Below are 17,010 nucleotides of genomic sequence, written 5' to 3'. Positions count from 1 at the left end.
ACCAGATTTCTTTTTAATAACAAAAATGGGAGTATTATGGGGAGATACGGAAGGTTGTATATGTCCTTCCGCTAATTGCTGTTTGACCAGATCATGGGCTACTTGTATCTTTTCTTTAGTTAGGGGCCACTGAGGAACCCACACTGGTCTTTCTGATTTCCAAGTAATTTTGATTGTCTCAGTGGCCCTTTTTGAAAACCCAATCCATGTTTATCTATCTCTTGATCTACTTGAATTGGTGCTGTTATATCTTGTTCTTGATCTCTTAATCTCTTTTCTTTTCTAAAGCCTTGTTTTGCCCTAGTAGTGGGCGCGTTAGGATTGACGTTATTTGTTAATGTCAATCCTAATTGATCTAGGATGTCTCGTCCCCATAAATTTATGGGGAGATGGTCCAATACATAGGGCTCTATAGTTCCTTCACATCCTTCAGGATCCCTCCAATCTAATACCATTGCACTTCTATGGGGATTAGTTGCCACTCCTAGGCCTCTAAGCGTTTGGGTCGCTTGCTGTAATGGCCAATGTTTAGGCCATTCCTGGCGAGATATGATGCTGAGGTCAGCGCCTGTGTCCAGCAGTCCATTAAAATCATGCCCTTGAATATTTAATTTTAGCATAGGGCGAGAATCTAAATTTAAAGATAGCATAGCCCAATCTACACCTGTGGAGCCTAATCCCTTGGAACCTCTTTCTACATTACAACTGGAAAATTTATCATGTAGGCTTGGTATTATTAATAACTGTGCTATTCTATCTCCTGATGAAATTACTGATATACCTCTTGGAGAACTAGCTATAATTTTTATTTCACCCTCATAATCGGGATCAATTACCCCAGGACTTATCATAAGTCCTTTAAGTGTAGAAGAACTGCGTCCTAATAATAAGCCTACTGTTCCCTGGGGAAGAGGTCCTTTTACTCCTGTGGGAATGATTTGAACTCCCATCTCTGGAGTTAATACTGCTCTGGCAGAGGCACAGATGTCCAACCCTGCGCTCCCTCTAGTCTGTCTGATGAGGGATCTAATGGATAATGCGTCCTGGGCACCACCTTGATGGTGCTGCTGGGTTCCTCCATTGCCCCGTATATTTGTGGTTTTGGGCCCCGGGGCATTGGGCCCTCCAATTCGTTTTTTGACAAAGGGGCCTGATGCCTTTCTCCACGATATCGTGGGGAGACACTTGGTCTTTGTCCATTTTTTGATAACGGAATACCCTCTATGGTGGTTTGAGAATGGCATTCATTAGCCCAATGTCTCCCTCTATGGCATCGTGGGCAAATACCCGGGATTCTACTCTTTTGATACCTAGCTTTGTTAAACCCTCCTCCTATGGGGCAATTTCTTTTAAAATGCCCTTCTTGATTGCAATTATAGCATGTTTTTGGCTTGGTACTTAAAGCCTGTTTTACTTCAGCTGCCATGACTTGTCCTTGTTCATTAATGTCTCTACATAATTTAATATATGTGTTTAAATCTTCCTGTTTCCACGGTCTAATGACCTCTTTGCAGCAACGATTTGCTTGATCTTAAGCCAGTTGTTTTATAAATGGCATTGCCTGTTCTGTATTTTCAAATGTCTCAGAGGCTGCTTCAATAAGTCTAGCTACAAAGTCAGCGTAGGGCTCATTAACTCCTTGTATTATCTTAGATAGTTGACCTTGAAAATCCCCTTGTCCCTTCAAAGTTTTCCATGCCTTAATTGCATTTATGGCGACCTGAGCGTATACGCCAGGATCATATCTGATTTGCTGCATCTGCCCTTCAAATTCTTCTTTCCCCAGTAACATTTTCAGGTCTCGTTCAGGGTAACCTGCTTCTGCATTTCGCCTAGCTGTCTCCTTGCAAAATTCCTCATTGGCAATTTTCCATAATAAATATTGTCCTCCATTTAGCACAGAATTACACACGTTAGCCCAATCTGCTGGTGTTAAGTCCCAGCTGGTAATAGATTCGACCATACTGACTGTGAAGGGAGCGGCCGGGCCGTAGGTTGCTACAGCTTCCTTTAATTGCTTTACTATTTTGAAATCTAAGGCACGGTAAACTCGTTCTCTTTCTTCTCCCCGCTCAACTACAGGGCATGCTAATTTTTGGGGTCCCGCCTCAGGATTCCTTTCATCATCTATGGAGGCAGGTAAAGCTGTTGGTTGAATTATGCCCTCTGGTGGTGAAACGGAGTTAGTAGCAGCCTCCCTATCTGATGACCATTTTTTCCCTGAGCTTGCCTTGTTCAAATTTTCTTCTATCTGACTAGCTTGAGAGACCTTTTGTTTTGCTTGACCTAATATGTTTTCTGCCATGGCCTGGACCTCTAACAATTTACTTAACAGTTTTTCGGTTTGTTTTTTACTAGATTCTAATCTACTATAAAGGTAACGTAACCCAATAAGATAGGATAGAAGAAAGCCAAAACAGAATGAAACAGAAACGGAGAGGAGGAAAATGATTATGTCAATTTTCTCTCTCTCAGGGCCGAATAACTTCAAACCTTGAGTTAACCATTTATCCCAATTCGTCTGAAAAAATTGTAAGGCTAGAGAGCCTGAAATAAAAGCAGAATAAATCAAAACAGAAATACCCATTCTGTCGCCTTTCCTTAGGGGCGAGCGATATTACTCACCTTTAAGTTTTGGGCGTTCCCAGTACAGGGCCACCAAAATGCCGCAGGCTGCCCGGCCCCAGGTCGGCTGAGTTCCTCTCCTGCCGCCTCTATCGCCGAGCCCTGCCTGCCGCACCCCTGCTGAGCGATTCCCTGCTGAGCTGTCAGTGCGCGCGGGCTTGCAATCTTGCAACCCGGTTGGGCACAAAAACACAAGCCAGTCAAACTGAGACAAAGTTTTATTTAGAGAGAGGCCGTGTGCGTCCCCTAACAAGTGGGTCCGCCACGTGTGTGTTCTACCTGAGCCAGGGGGGCGGGGGGGGGTTGCCACTTCCCCCGGAACACCCTCCTACCATCCTTTTCCAACCAATGGGAACTCTCCCATTACAAGAGTGACATGAGTAACCTGAGTCTTGAAATGGGCCCAGCTGAACAGCATGAGTCCAATTACCATATGAATGTGAATTGCTGGCTGGCAGTCATTAAATCCAAAGGTGCCTATATCAATATTTTTGCTGTGGCTCCTAACATTCTCTCTCCTTCCTGAATGCTGAAGATGAATAGATTTTTAAGTTTAAAAACCAAAATATCATATTTGTGAAAACATTCCCACACTAATTCTTTACTGCTATAGTAGTTAACCCAATTTCTGCGTAATACTCTGCAGTACTAATTAAATATGATGAGAAATTGCTGTGTCATAGTGCACATATATTTTCCATTTGTACACAGACTCTACCATCTTTATTTATTGCATGTATGCACATCAAGTATTTTGATTAATCATGACAATAATATATCCAAGTGATATATCCAAAATTATTTGGAAGACTAGGAAATATAGAAAGTTTTTGTTTTTGGAAGGTGCTCCAAAGCTAGCCAGACATCAGTTCTCCCTATATATTGTTAAGTAGGTCTCATATTGTATAACTACTTAATAGTGGTTATTTCATTGTATGGATTTTTTTGTGTGTATGAATTGAAGCTTCTATTTTTTACCAACAGACCATCTTCTTTGCTTCAGTAAGGATGAATTTTCTTGATTATTATTCATGTATTACTGCTCTAGGAATTCTTGGGAAACAGCGTCAAGACTGTCTTGTTCATTTTTATTATAACCTGAAAGATTACAGTTGAAAGTCTTTAATTAAAGAAAAATTTTTATCCAGAACTGAGCTCTTTATATTAACAGAAAATAACACCAACACATTTTTTTGTAGGTTTCTGTTTGTTTTACAGTACTGGAGATGGAACCTCAGGCCATACACATACTAGGCAAGTCCCCTACCACTAAGCTACGTCCCCAGACCTTTTCTAAAATATAACTTTTGACAGGATCTTCGTAAATTTCCAATCCTGGTCATTGTTCTGCCTTAGCATCCTGTCACTGGGATCATAGGCATGCATGCACCATCGCTCAGCAAAATGTTGTAGTTAAAACAATTATTTACAAATATTTGATTCAATTTTCACAAGGACACTGAAAAGCTGTCTATTTGCCAGTAGAATAGACAAAGAACTTAAAAGATGATGAAGCTGCTTTGGTTAGATCAGTGTTCTAATTAGCTTTGAATTTAAGTGAGACTAATCTTAAATCATTACTCTAGGTCTCTACCAACCAGCACATTAAACAATGAATAACTTATGTGAACCTACCTCAAATTTTTCATATAGGTACATTTGTTAATTGTTCACGTTGGGGGGAGTTGCTGGGTATAGCTGAATAAAATGTGCAGTTAGTATATTACAATGACTTTTGCACTGAATATAAATGTATACCAATATCTTTATTTTATTAGAGTATTTGGAAATATTTAATATATCTCATGATAATATGCATTACAAACTTTAATATATTATATTATTCAGTTATTGTATATAAGACATATATGTAGCACAACAATTTATATTTATTTTATGCTTACCTGCAGAATTTATCTAATAAGACACCAGGTTTTCGACAATAGAGTTATCTATTGTATTTCAAGAAATAGTAATAGATGATCAAGTTGGAATGTATAATGTCTCATTACATTCTTGTGTTTTAGTATCCATTCTGATTCTAGAATTGAAGTCTTACATTCCGAGGAGTTGTATTTATTGTTTGGGTTTTTTGTTTGTTTCTTTTTTCAAATTTCTACGTTATTCTTCAAAGATTTTGTTAGAGTGTACTTATTATTTTTTGGGTTTTTACCTCTTAGGAATTTGACAATAGTTACCTACAAAATGTCAAAAACAAAACAAAAAAAAAAAAACAAAGTCTTATCATTAGGAGAATAATCTGAGATTTTATGTGCCTTAGAGAAGAGCTCTTCATGGATCTCACTCTTATAAAACTAATTAGAACCACAACAAAATATTTATGTATTATCTTACTTTCTCTTTTTTGATTTATGTAGTATTTTTCAGAATTCTATGGGAGATAAGAAATATGCTTTTCTCCAATTTTTAATGCTTTGAAAAGATTTTGAAAATGCTAGAGAGTATTATTACTATAAACTAAATAAAGTATGGATTCTGTCTACCATAATGATGCCTGAAGGAAAAAAATGTGGAAAAAATATCTTAAAATAATTTTTCTTTGGCCTTTCCTCTTCTTCTCCTTCATTTCAAATCAAGAGATTCGTTCTCCTGCTGGCTGTAATGGGAATCACTTCCAGTGCCATCCTGATGGAAATTGCATTCCTGATCTGTGGCGCTGTGATGGAGAAAAAGATTGTGAAGATGGTAGTGATGAAAAAGGATGCAATGGCACGATACGCTTGTGTGATCACAAAACCAAGTTCTCCTGTCAGCGTACAGGTGAGCAGAACGTTGCTTTCACCTTCTGTTGCACTCCCTGAATGAAGAACCCCTTCTGCTCGCCCGCAATCTGTTTCTCAATTTTGCAAAGAGCATTGTTGTATTCCTAGTAGGTCTGCTCACATTCTATATTTAACAACAGTAATAGCCATCTTCTAATGAGAAGTATTATTGGTCTATAGAATTCTATAAGTATTCTCTTCATGAACACAGGAGACAAAGAGCTTTAAATATGCCCCAGTTCACAAAACTGACATGGCACAATAGAAACAAAAAATTGGGGGTGAGGATGGAGGTATCAGTAATTCAATTGAGGGGCACTCAAACACTGAGCCACATTTCAAGCCCTATTTTGAATTTTATTTAGAGACAGGGTCTCACTGAGTTGCTTAGCACCTAACTTTTGATGAAGGTGTCTTTGAACTCATGATCCTCCTACCTCAGGTATTACAGGCATGCACCATCACATTGGGTATATATTGAAATTTGAAACCAGCCCATTTGGATTCAGAGTCTCAAATTTCATAGGCTAGAGATGAAGTTAAGAGAACAAACAGAATGCAAGAACTGCAAAGAATTTTTCATAGATTTCAGGAAGTATTCTTGGTTCATCTCTGGAACATCTCTTTAATGTGAATTGCTTTTGAATTGCTTAATCACAAGCTCTTAGTGATTCCTTTTGTTCTGTATACCAACTAATTGGTAGAGAGTAAAAATCATGAGTAAGCAAATACTATAAAAACCACATTACTAATGTGAACTTTTTTTTTCTTTTCTTTTTTTTTTTTAGTGCCAGGAATTGAACTCAGGGGCACTCAACCACTGAGTCACATCCCCAGCCCTATTTTGTATTTTATTTAGGGACAAGGTCTCACTGAGTTGCTTAGCACCTCACCATTGCTGAGGCTGACTTTGAACTCTTGTTCCTCCTGCCTCAGCATCCAGAGCTACTGGAATTACAGGCATGTGTCATTGAACCCAGTGGCTGATGAATTTAAAGATACAAAAAAAGCATCCCATTTCTTTCCTAAAAACACTTCTTGCTTACACTGAAGAATTTAAATAAAAAACAAAGAAATATATGTAAACTAGTATAGATATACATGAAAAATAATCCTGTAGCCCATTCCTAGTGAGAGAATTATGTGTCCAAATGGGTTATTCTTCCAACAATAGTTTTTCAAAGTTGTTTCTATCTTCAATTGTTACATAAACATTTTATTTGGAGAATACTAGGTTTAAATGTGATTTTCAGTATATAAATTATCCTTTGGAATATATATTAGTTAAAATCAATAGATAAGTATTGTTAGATTAATAAAATATTGACTGCCTAAATAATTTTCTATAGACTAACTCTTTTACCAAAGAGACAGTTATTTGACTCAGATTAACATAATTCAAAGCATATATTTTCTTCCATATGACTTCTGTTCTTTGTCTAATTAGTCTAATGTTGAAAGAAAGCAAAGAATAGTCTTCACTATATAAGTATGAATACGAAACTGGCAAAACTATGTTAAAACAAATATAAATTGGCATGGAAAATTTTAAAAATTAATTGGATATGATACAAAAGTTTGGCAAATTTAGATGTAAACCTTAAAATCAGGATGAAATTTTTATTTGGAGAAAGAAATGCTTAGAAAGCTTCAGGAATAATGGTTATCAGAAGACAGGGATGATGTGGGGATGGAGAGAAGATAGGTAGCAGTTACAGAGGTACAGTTGGCTGTGAGGAATAACTTCTAATGTTCTGTGGCACAGTAGGGTAACTATAGTTGGCAACCAACTGTATGTTTCAAAAGAGCTGTTAAGTGTTCCAAAAACAAACAAAAATGATAAATATGAGAGATAAATGATATGTCAATTACTCTAATCTGATATTTATACATTGAGTACATATATTGAAATATCACATCATATCCCATAAATAATGTACAATTATATTGTGTCAATAAAAAAAAATCTAATGGAGAAAGAACTTCATAGCAATGTATACTTAAACAACTATAATGTCTTTAAGAACTTGTTTGAACTTTCTACACATAGAAAATATTCAGAGAAAACATAATAAACAAGAATATTAAGAAAACAATAGATAATTTGAATGCTTCTGCATTGTATAATATTTATTGATATTTTGAAATGAAATCATACAAATTCCTCTGAATATGACTCAAAGATTAAACTGAAGTATGATAAGGATGACTAGCTATCTTTGGAAAACTGGATTCTTAGAGATACTTGCATGTGTTGACTTATGACTTATATTGCACTTTTAATAATGTTATTAATAAGATTTATCAAGGAATTTTCAAGTAAACCAAAATTTAATGTAAATAAAGCACAATTAAAGTACAACTGATATTTCATTTTAAAAGAGAAATGTAAAAAAAAATATTACTTTTACCAATCCATTTGCTTCTAATTAATCTTTAGTTTAGATATAGTAAATCATAATTTTGCCAAACTTTAAAACAATCATCATGCACAATTGCATATTCATATTTATGATAGATTTTTGTGAACATTGGAAGCATTTAAAGAAACCACAATAATAATCATTGAATATATATGCATCAATGGTCCTTTTGATATTTTTTTATCTACTTTAATTAAATTATCACTTTTGCAAGCTAAAAGATCTTTAAAACTACTCAAGATTTTCAATCCAGAGTTCAGGTTTATTTTCAAAGATGTCGTAAATGCTAGCTTGGACATTTAAAAGTTTCCAAATTAATAAATTTACATTTATTAGTTAGAATGGCTTTTCTTTTATACATAAGTTGCCATCTCTTAATTAGTGTTCAAATACAAGCACATTAGTAAGTTTTATATTAGTATATAAGAGCATGAGAGTTAAATTAAAATACAATACAACTATTAACATCAAAAGGCTTCTAACCTCAAAGGAACTATCTGACCAAGAAGTGTATTCTACCACATCTGGTCTCTCATGTCCCAGACCTATAAATAGCAGTTATATCATAAATGAGGAGTCAGGGGAGAGAGTTTCAAGTCTACCCCTCATGTAAAAGCAACTCAGGATGCCATTCTTTAAATTAAAAAAGAAAAGAAAATGTTTGGTATTATAAAGTGATGTCAAGAGTATAGGGAAAATTGCCCCTCAGGGGTTGAAGGAATGTTAATTTGACCCTGCCTTCCCAGTTTAGAAATTTATGTAGGTAAAATCAGAAATATATGAAATTATAGATGCACAAATATATTCATTGAATTTTTTCGTTTTTAGTAAAAAAAAAATTAAACAATGTATTGCTTTTCAGTATGGAACTACTTAAAAGAATTATGGCGTACTCATATAATGAATTACTCTAATATCATTCAGAAGAAATAAGAAAGGAATTCATTTAAGTTAGGACTTTGTATTCACACTTTGAAACTTCTCTCTACTGCTAAAAACACATATAAGTGATACTCGCATGTTACAAGAGAAAATAAAGAGACATGCTGATTTACTACTCTGAGAAATACGAATAAGACAGTATATAGAATGCTGAGCTGTGCCTGCAATATTTTCATATCGATCTATCGGTCTGTTTGTCTGTCTAGTATCTCTGCTGCTGATGACAAATTACCTAACTGAAGTCATGTACCTAAAGAGACGGAAGGACACAGGCATGGGAATTCAGACAAGCAAGTCTCTGTCTGATGTAGAGATCAAATGTGATAAAAATACAATATTGTTTTGGGATAGACTCCTACAAAAAAAACAAACATAAGATATATTTCTGAACCATGAATGCTGGAAATAATGGGGTAGGCTGAAGTGTAAGCAGTGAAACCGTAGATAAGAACAAGTAAACGCATAAAGAGAAAAATGAAAGCTCGCAGACAAAATGAGATTTCAAACCAAAAGTCTAAAACGTACCAGGGAAGCTATCTCTGAGGAAATCAGTTCTCAAAACACTCATTACCAAATGAATTACTCGTGATTAAATGAAAATGAAATGTGTGTCTAAAAATTTTAGAATAATTATGTGGAGATCATGGAAGAAAAACAAAAAGAAAGAAAAGAATACATACGACATGTATATGAAAATAAAATATATTTAATAATATATATAAAAATTATTGTAATTATTCTGCCTGTCATATTATATATTTTACATATTATAATATAGTCATTATCATTATAATATATAATATGACAAGCAGAATAATTGCAATTGGAAAAGGTTGACAAAATGATCTTAGTTTAGGCTGCTACAACAAATTAACATAAACTGGGTGGCTTAATCAGCAAACATTTATTTTTGACCATGTAGGAGGCTGGGAATTTCCAAGGTGGAGGCTCTACCAGATCACATGGATGGTTAGGGTACTATTCCTGGTTTGCAGAGACCATGCTTCTTATTGCATAAGATTGCTAATGTCATGACAGACCTAATTACTTGACCAAACCCCCTTTTTCTAATACAGTCACATAAGGGATAGATTTCAATATGAATTTTCTGGAAAACAAAAATTCAGTCATAACACCCATAATGAGAAAAATGCAACTCCAAACTATAGTGGCATCACTTTTTATTCAACATTAGCTAGGTGATAATTAACAAGTTGAAAAACATCTGTGTCAGTGAGAATAGATGAAGCACACACTTTTAGGTTAGGGGATATTGGTAAACCCCTATGAAAAGTAAGAAATATGTATCAGTGACGAAAATCTACTTACTTTTTTTGAGAGAGAGAGAGAGAGAATTTTAATATTTATTTTTTTAGTTTTTGGTGGATGCAACATCTTTGTTTGTATGTGGTGCTGAGGATCGAACTCGGGCCACACGCATGCCAGGCAAGCACGCTACCACTTGAGCCACATCCTCAGCCCATGCATTTACTTTTTTACTAGCAATTCTACCTCCAGGAATTTATGAAGTAGATGTACATTTGTGAAATAAGATGTACAAAAATATTTAATTATTTTACAGTACTTTAAGTCATGTGTTTAATATGCTTAAGTCAATGCATATAAAGACACCAACTGGCACAGTAAACACACACAAAAAATTTGAGATTCATGTGAGGTTCCAAAAAAACCTTAAAGTTTTTCAGCAGTTGGAACTTACAGAAGGCATTGTACAAACTCAAACTAGGAATTGGCATCAAAAAGATTTACAAAACATGCATGTGGAAACTAAAATCATACTGAAAATTACTAAGTTAAAAAAGAAATCATTATATGTATATGTAACTACTTAGAACTACATGAAATGGGAAGTACTACACAGCAAAATAACTGGAATGACGTTTTCTAAAACAGAGTTTAATTTTTATACCAGCTTTAAGTTCTCGGCAAAATGTGAGCAGAAAGTACAGAGTGTTTGTATAACCTGTGCAACCACACCATAACCAGTTTCTCTCACTATTGGTATCCTATAGTGGAGTGGTATATTTGTTATAATCAGAGAACCTACATCTACATATCATATTATCCAAAGTCCATATTCTTGCACTATATCTCTTATAGATTTTGGAAAATACATAAGGATATGTATTTACTATTATAATATGCAGAATAGTATTACAGCCCTAAAAATTCTGTTTCTTGCCTGTTTTTACATTCTTCTTCCTCCCTGGCAGCTATATTTTACTCTATAGTTTTGCCTTTTCCAGAATGCTATAAGGATGGAATCACACAATAAGTAACCTTTTAAAATTTACTTCTTTTACTTAATAATATGCACTTAATTTCCTCCTATGCCTTTTCGTTTCTGGCAGTTATGAATAAAACTATCATAAATGTCTGTGTATGGTTTTTTTTTTTGTTGTTTTGCAGACACTTAACTAACTGTCCTCTGAAGGGCCTGTACTGTTTTGCATTGCCATCTTCAATGATTGAAAGCTCCTATGGTTCTAGATCCTTGCTTGTCTTTAGTGTTGTCCCTGTTTGAGATTTTTGCCATTTTAGGAGTTCTATAGTGGTATCTTATTATTGTCTAAATTTGTATTTCCCTACTGGCATATAATATTAACCATCTTTTTATACTATTTTTTGCCATCAAATTGTTTTGATAGTTAGATGCTGGATATAACCTAAATGGGTCAAAATAAGGCAGTAGGTACAAATGTTATGGTATATCCATAAGGCATACTACCTTGCAGTCATTTTAAAAATAGAAGTCATTATGATGCAGTGACATGAACGTTTCCTTTTAATTCAGTGTTAAGTAAAAAATGAAGATTAGAACAATGAGCATAATATGTAACATTTGTTTAAAGGAAAGAATATTAATAGAAGCATATTATTTTCTATAGCAAGTATTATTTCTAGAATTATTCCAAAGAAACTATTGTCTTCTTTTCTTTTAATGTAGAGGAAAAAGATAGCTAAGGAAAAAGCCTAAGAAGGCGCTACACTTTTTATAATATAAGAAGGTGCTACACTTTTGATTGATTGTCTGAGAGTTGTGATAGATTGGTGCCAATTCATACACATTTCACTCTGGATTCCATTGGAATAAGCAACATAAAATTTCAAGTTAAGTCCCAGAGTGGGGTTAAAGGTTAAGGATGAAGAGATCTTTAGCAAGCAGATATAACAACACTAACTGGCACATGTGGAAGTTTAACTTTGACAGTGGTATCATGCTCTGTTTTGACCTGCTGTATGATAAAAATCCACTATGGATTTCTGTGAATGGCAAAGGATTATACTTGTCTGTGTGTGGATTATTTTTTGTCATCTTTTCCTGCTATTGTATCAGCAAATACAAAGTGAAAAGTTGAATTTAGTTTTATTAAAAATAAATCTGTATATTCTGTATATTTAAAATCAATAATATACTACAATGGAAATTGCTATATTTATATTGGTATGATAGAATGCACATGAAATTTTTTTTCCCTTTTTTTTTCATTTATAGACTGGAAAATGAATTCCCCAGCACTTTATCACTGAAGTGCATCCTCAACAAACCCTTTTTTTTTTTTTTTTTGAGAAAGGGTCTCACAATTTTGCTTTTAGTTTTGCTAAATTGCAGAATCTAGCCTTGAACTTGTGATCATTCTATTTCAGTCTCCCTCATTGCTGGGATTATAGGCATGTATTACTGTGTCCAGCACTATAGGAAAGATTTTTTTAAAAAACATAACACTTTGTTTTTCCTTTTTGTAACCAGCCCTATGGAATGCTTCTATTTATTTCAGACATGATGTGGTGAGCTTTCTATTGTCCACAAGTCATAAAGTCAATGAAATACTTTGTATATTTCTCTATGACCCTTGCATATTTTCCTTTGACTATTCTCAGTTTCCTTCCTCCTTTCCTTTTCCTTTCCCTCCCTCTATTCCTTTTCCTTTCTTTTCTTTTCCCTTTCAGTATTCTGAGGAACCTAGGGTCACTCAATCACTGTACAACATCCCCGACCCTTTTTAATTTTATTTTCAGGCGGGTCTGGCTAAATTGCTGAGGCCAGCGTCAAACTTGTGATCTTCCTGTCTCAGCCTCCCTAGTTGCTGGGATTACAGGTGTGCACCACCTTGCCTGGCTTCAATAGCAGTTTTAAACCTTTGGCCATATATTCACTGATCTCTCTCTTCAGTCCTGCCCCACCTTTTTCCTAATAGGTTAGATAGCAGTGCTGTGACCTCCTGGTGCCTATAAAACCTTAGTCACTTTTACTTCTTGGTCTTCTATTTCCTTCTCCTCACTAGTTTTTCTTTCTGTCCATAAGCATATTTAGTTCAATAATGTGAAAAACACCATTTTATTTTATTACCTCTCTTCTTTCTTCTTCCCCTCATTAAATCACCTGTGTTGTGCACCTAGATGCTTTTCATCTCACTTATCCCTTTATTTCTTATAATCTAACAATCAGCCCCTACCATGGACAAAAATTGCTATTTCAGAGATCACCAGGAATGATTTTTCAGTTCATACTTTATGTCTTGAGTGGTCCTTCTCTATTCAGTAACAACATGAGTTTAGACTCCCTATTTCATTTTATTGATCTACAAAATAGAAGTGATAAAAATAGCATTTAATGAAATGTACAGAGTGCCTAGAATACAATAAGCTTAATAAATGATACTTTTGAGTATTAATACTGCCATTCTTGACAGACCTGCAAATCCTTTCCTTGGAGATTTCTTCTTTTATGTGTTCTCACATTAGATTGGCCTCTTTACCCACTTACCATTCAGACTTTTCTTTTTATTTCACTTACCCTTGCCCTTTTAAAAAATTTCTTCCTATTCTTTGTTTTTAATTAAACATATTTGCTGAATATATAATATGGGTCAAGCTTTATTACATTTTTATCTTATTTGTTTTGGTGCTTCTCATTTTTTTGCGAGATCTCCATAGCAATCTCTAACATTTACAAAGTTTCAATTATTGTCTTCAGGTAAATGCCTTATGATATCTATCACTGAAATCCACCCCATACTCTAGACCCATTTTTTCCAATGCTTTGCTGAACTTTCTCTCTGAAGTCACAAATTCTTCCTCATTGCTGTGTTTTTGTTAGAAGCATCTTCAATCCTTTGAACACTCAGATTTAAAGCAGCAAGTACCTTTCGACACTCCATACTTGTGATTATTTTCCAAGTCCCAGTCCTGCTGGTGCTGTCTCCATAGTGTCTCAGCTTTTCCCATTCCATTGTTTCTTCTTAGCATGGTGGCTGAAACAGAAACTCGATTCCCTCTCTATCTAATCTTTGTGTGGTCCACTATGATTTCCCCTAGTAATCATGAGCTTCAATCTATTCTAGATACATTTTAGTTTCCTCTTCTCATTCGGTAACCTGAGCACATACTTTCTTTTTAGACAGTAAGATTGCAAGAATGCTGTGGACAATCTCTATTATATAATAATTACAAGACATATCTTGAATCAGCAGTCAGCATTTCATGAACTATGGCCCCACACTGCTTTATTGTCGCTTTTTGGAAAGGTCCCTCCCTTTCCTGCCTTTATATCTTTGGTGAGTGGCATCTTTTGTGTGGACTAGATTAAGCAAAAAGGCTAACACTGTACATGATAATCAAATTATTCTTAAAAGTCATTCATAAAACTCAGTATACATGTATCTGTGAATTTAGTGGTGGTAGTAATTTGTATATGTATTATTAAAATGAGAAAATTTAAAATATTCCAAATAGAATTTTATAAAAGATTCACTCTAAAATGGAAGAGACCAAATTAAGAAAGAGATTTACATTCAATATTTATACCGTGACATATTCCCATTGAGTAACAGGAAAAGTATTCAAAAAGACATTATAAATGTATTATTGAGTAAATCCTTTGGATTATTTCAAAGATTCATTTCTTTTCATGCTCATATTCTTGACTTTAACGCCAGTCATATCCAAGAACAGAAACTGTCCTATAATAGTATGTGTTGTCTTTTATTAAATAAAAGTAAGTGGATCTGCTTACAAAAATATACATCTATTTTTGTAAAATGGTCAAAATTTTTGCACAGAGAAAACAGAAACTCTAGAAGATATCATATAATTTATTTTGAGAACTAATATATTTTTTCAGATTCAGAAAAATACTTAATTTTCCTAGTGCTGTTGACTTTGTGTGGTGTTTAACCTAAATCACATAATTGCAGGGAACACAAATCAAAATAGTCTTTAGAGTGTCTTGAGTGTGTGAGGGATTGTGCTAGGTGTCATTATACCAGCATGCCACTCTCTGTTATTTCTTGGTTTCTGATGTTGCTGTTACTTGGCCATTTTTATTTTCTTTGCTCAAAGGATAAACCTACAATTACCATAACAGAGTCTTTCTCATATAGTTATTAAGTTGAAAACATCATTATAAATAAATTAATATATGCGGAACTCCACTTGATAAAATTATCTAATATGATTATCTGCATATTCTAATGAACAATTTGTAAACACAAGTGATCTCCATCATTATTTCATTTACTTGTGTATATTTTGGAAACTAAAGATTTTGGTTTTTTATATGTAGAATATTTATAATTTATATAACACATTTTCATATTATTAATCACTACTTATTTTAATAATACAAATTTGCCCTGCGTCTCCAATTACTTATTTATAAATTATGGTGCTTAAACTACAAATCTGTAGTATTTGATCATTGCAGACTTCCTGTCTAATGACTTAAGTAGTTAAGTATTTGTCCTGATATGAAACAAATACAAAATCAATATTCTTTAAGTATGTTTAGTGAGACCATTTGCTTTTGAGTTTTATCCAATTAATGATCATGGCCTAGAAATTTAATTAAACTTATCTTACCTGAGTTATTCTTATCAGCATTTTAGTAAAAATTAGAACCATACAAACAAGAAAAGGAGGAATAATTAAGCTTCAAATCTCCCCTGCAAAAAATCAGTGGGAGAAGGGAGCTATTTAAACTAGGAAATTTTATATAAGTTACATACCATATTTATTCATATTTCTGATGAAATAATCTGTGTTAAAGTTTTAGAGTCTTCTGAATATGACTCTTAAATTTTCCATACAGTATTTAAATCTTGAATGGAAAATAACTTTGCTACTATTTTTACTCTAAAAGATTGATAGTGATTTTGTCTGTATTAATTGAAATAACTGCGAGGCCAATCTAGAGTCAATGGTTAAGAATGTCATTATGTGTTTGTGATTTCTGGGGATAATAGGCAGCTGTATCATGATTAACCAAACCAAAAATGGAAATTGTATTATTCTTGAACTCTGCAATCATTCTCTCATACTTATAGATAACTTCATACAATTTAATACCTAACTTAGAATATCATATTTTAAACTGCAATTATATGCTGTGCATTGATCTTTTGTTTCTAATTAGATTATAATCTCTTTGGTGACCAAAGCAGGTCTGAGGACATTTTTTATGTTTCCTAAGGCAAAGTATAAGGCATAGAGTAACCTCAATGTACAACTTTGTAATAGATGCATTGAATCTATCATTATATGACATACATATGCACATTTCATCCTCCTCATTTTTAAAAGTAAGCTACGATATTTTGAAAAAGTTATGCACATACATGACAAAATGAAAATAAAGCAGCACTACAAATATTCAATGGAAAGTCCATCTCCTTCTTACTCTAGGTTTCCTCTCCAAAAGTAATCTTTTTTAACCTATTTTTTGTGTAACTTTGCAAAGAATTTCACGTATAGATAAGCTTATTAGTATACATTCAGCCTCTGTATGTGTAGGTTTCATAGTCAGCAGATTAAACCAATCACTGATTTAAAATCTTTTTTAAAAAAACATAGCATCATCTGGGCTGGGGATGTGGCTGGCATGCATGTGGCCTGGGTTCAATCCTCAGCACCACATACAAACAAAGATGTTGTGTTTGCAGAAAACTAAAAAATAAATATTAAAAAAATTGTCTCTCTCTTTAAAAAAAAATAAAAATATAGCATCTGTACTGAGCATTATAGCCTAAACAATACATATAATAATTATTTGTAGACCATGTATGTTGAATTAGTCTTCTAGATGTAATTTAAAGCATATGGGAAAATGCATATATGTTATATGCAAATAATACACTATGCTATTTATTATAGATAAGTTGAGCATCTGCAAATTTTAGAGTCCATCAGGGTTCCTTAGAAACAATCCCTTGTGGATA

The 17,010-nt window shown here is 33.9% G+C and overlaps 1 protein-coding gene across 1 annotated transcript in view; it reads left to right on the top strand.

Annotated features, from left to right (window-relative positions):
• Positions 1–17,010, top strand: part of Lrp1b (LDL receptor related protein 1B) — a 1,492,917-nt gene that overhangs the window by 819,511 nt on the left and 656,396 nt on the right. The window contains exon 21 of the mRNA XM_077794359.1: positions 5,224–5,406. Coding sequence (XP_077650485.1) covers positions 5,224–5,406 — 183 coding nt within the window. The remainder of the gene's footprint in view (positions 1–5,223; positions 5,407–17,010) is intronic.

This window comes from Urocitellus parryii, chromosome 1 (genome assembly GCF_045843805.1).
Source record: "Urocitellus parryii isolate mUroPar1 chromosome 1, mUroPar1.hap1, whole genome shotgun sequence".
In the NCBI taxonomy this organism is placed as follows: domain Eukaryota; kingdom Metazoa; phylum Chordata; class Mammalia; order Rodentia; family Sciuridae; genus Urocitellus; species Urocitellus parryii.
The sequence above is the reverse complement of the archived record's forward strand: the minus strand, read 5'-3'. Positions and strand labels throughout refer to the sequence as shown.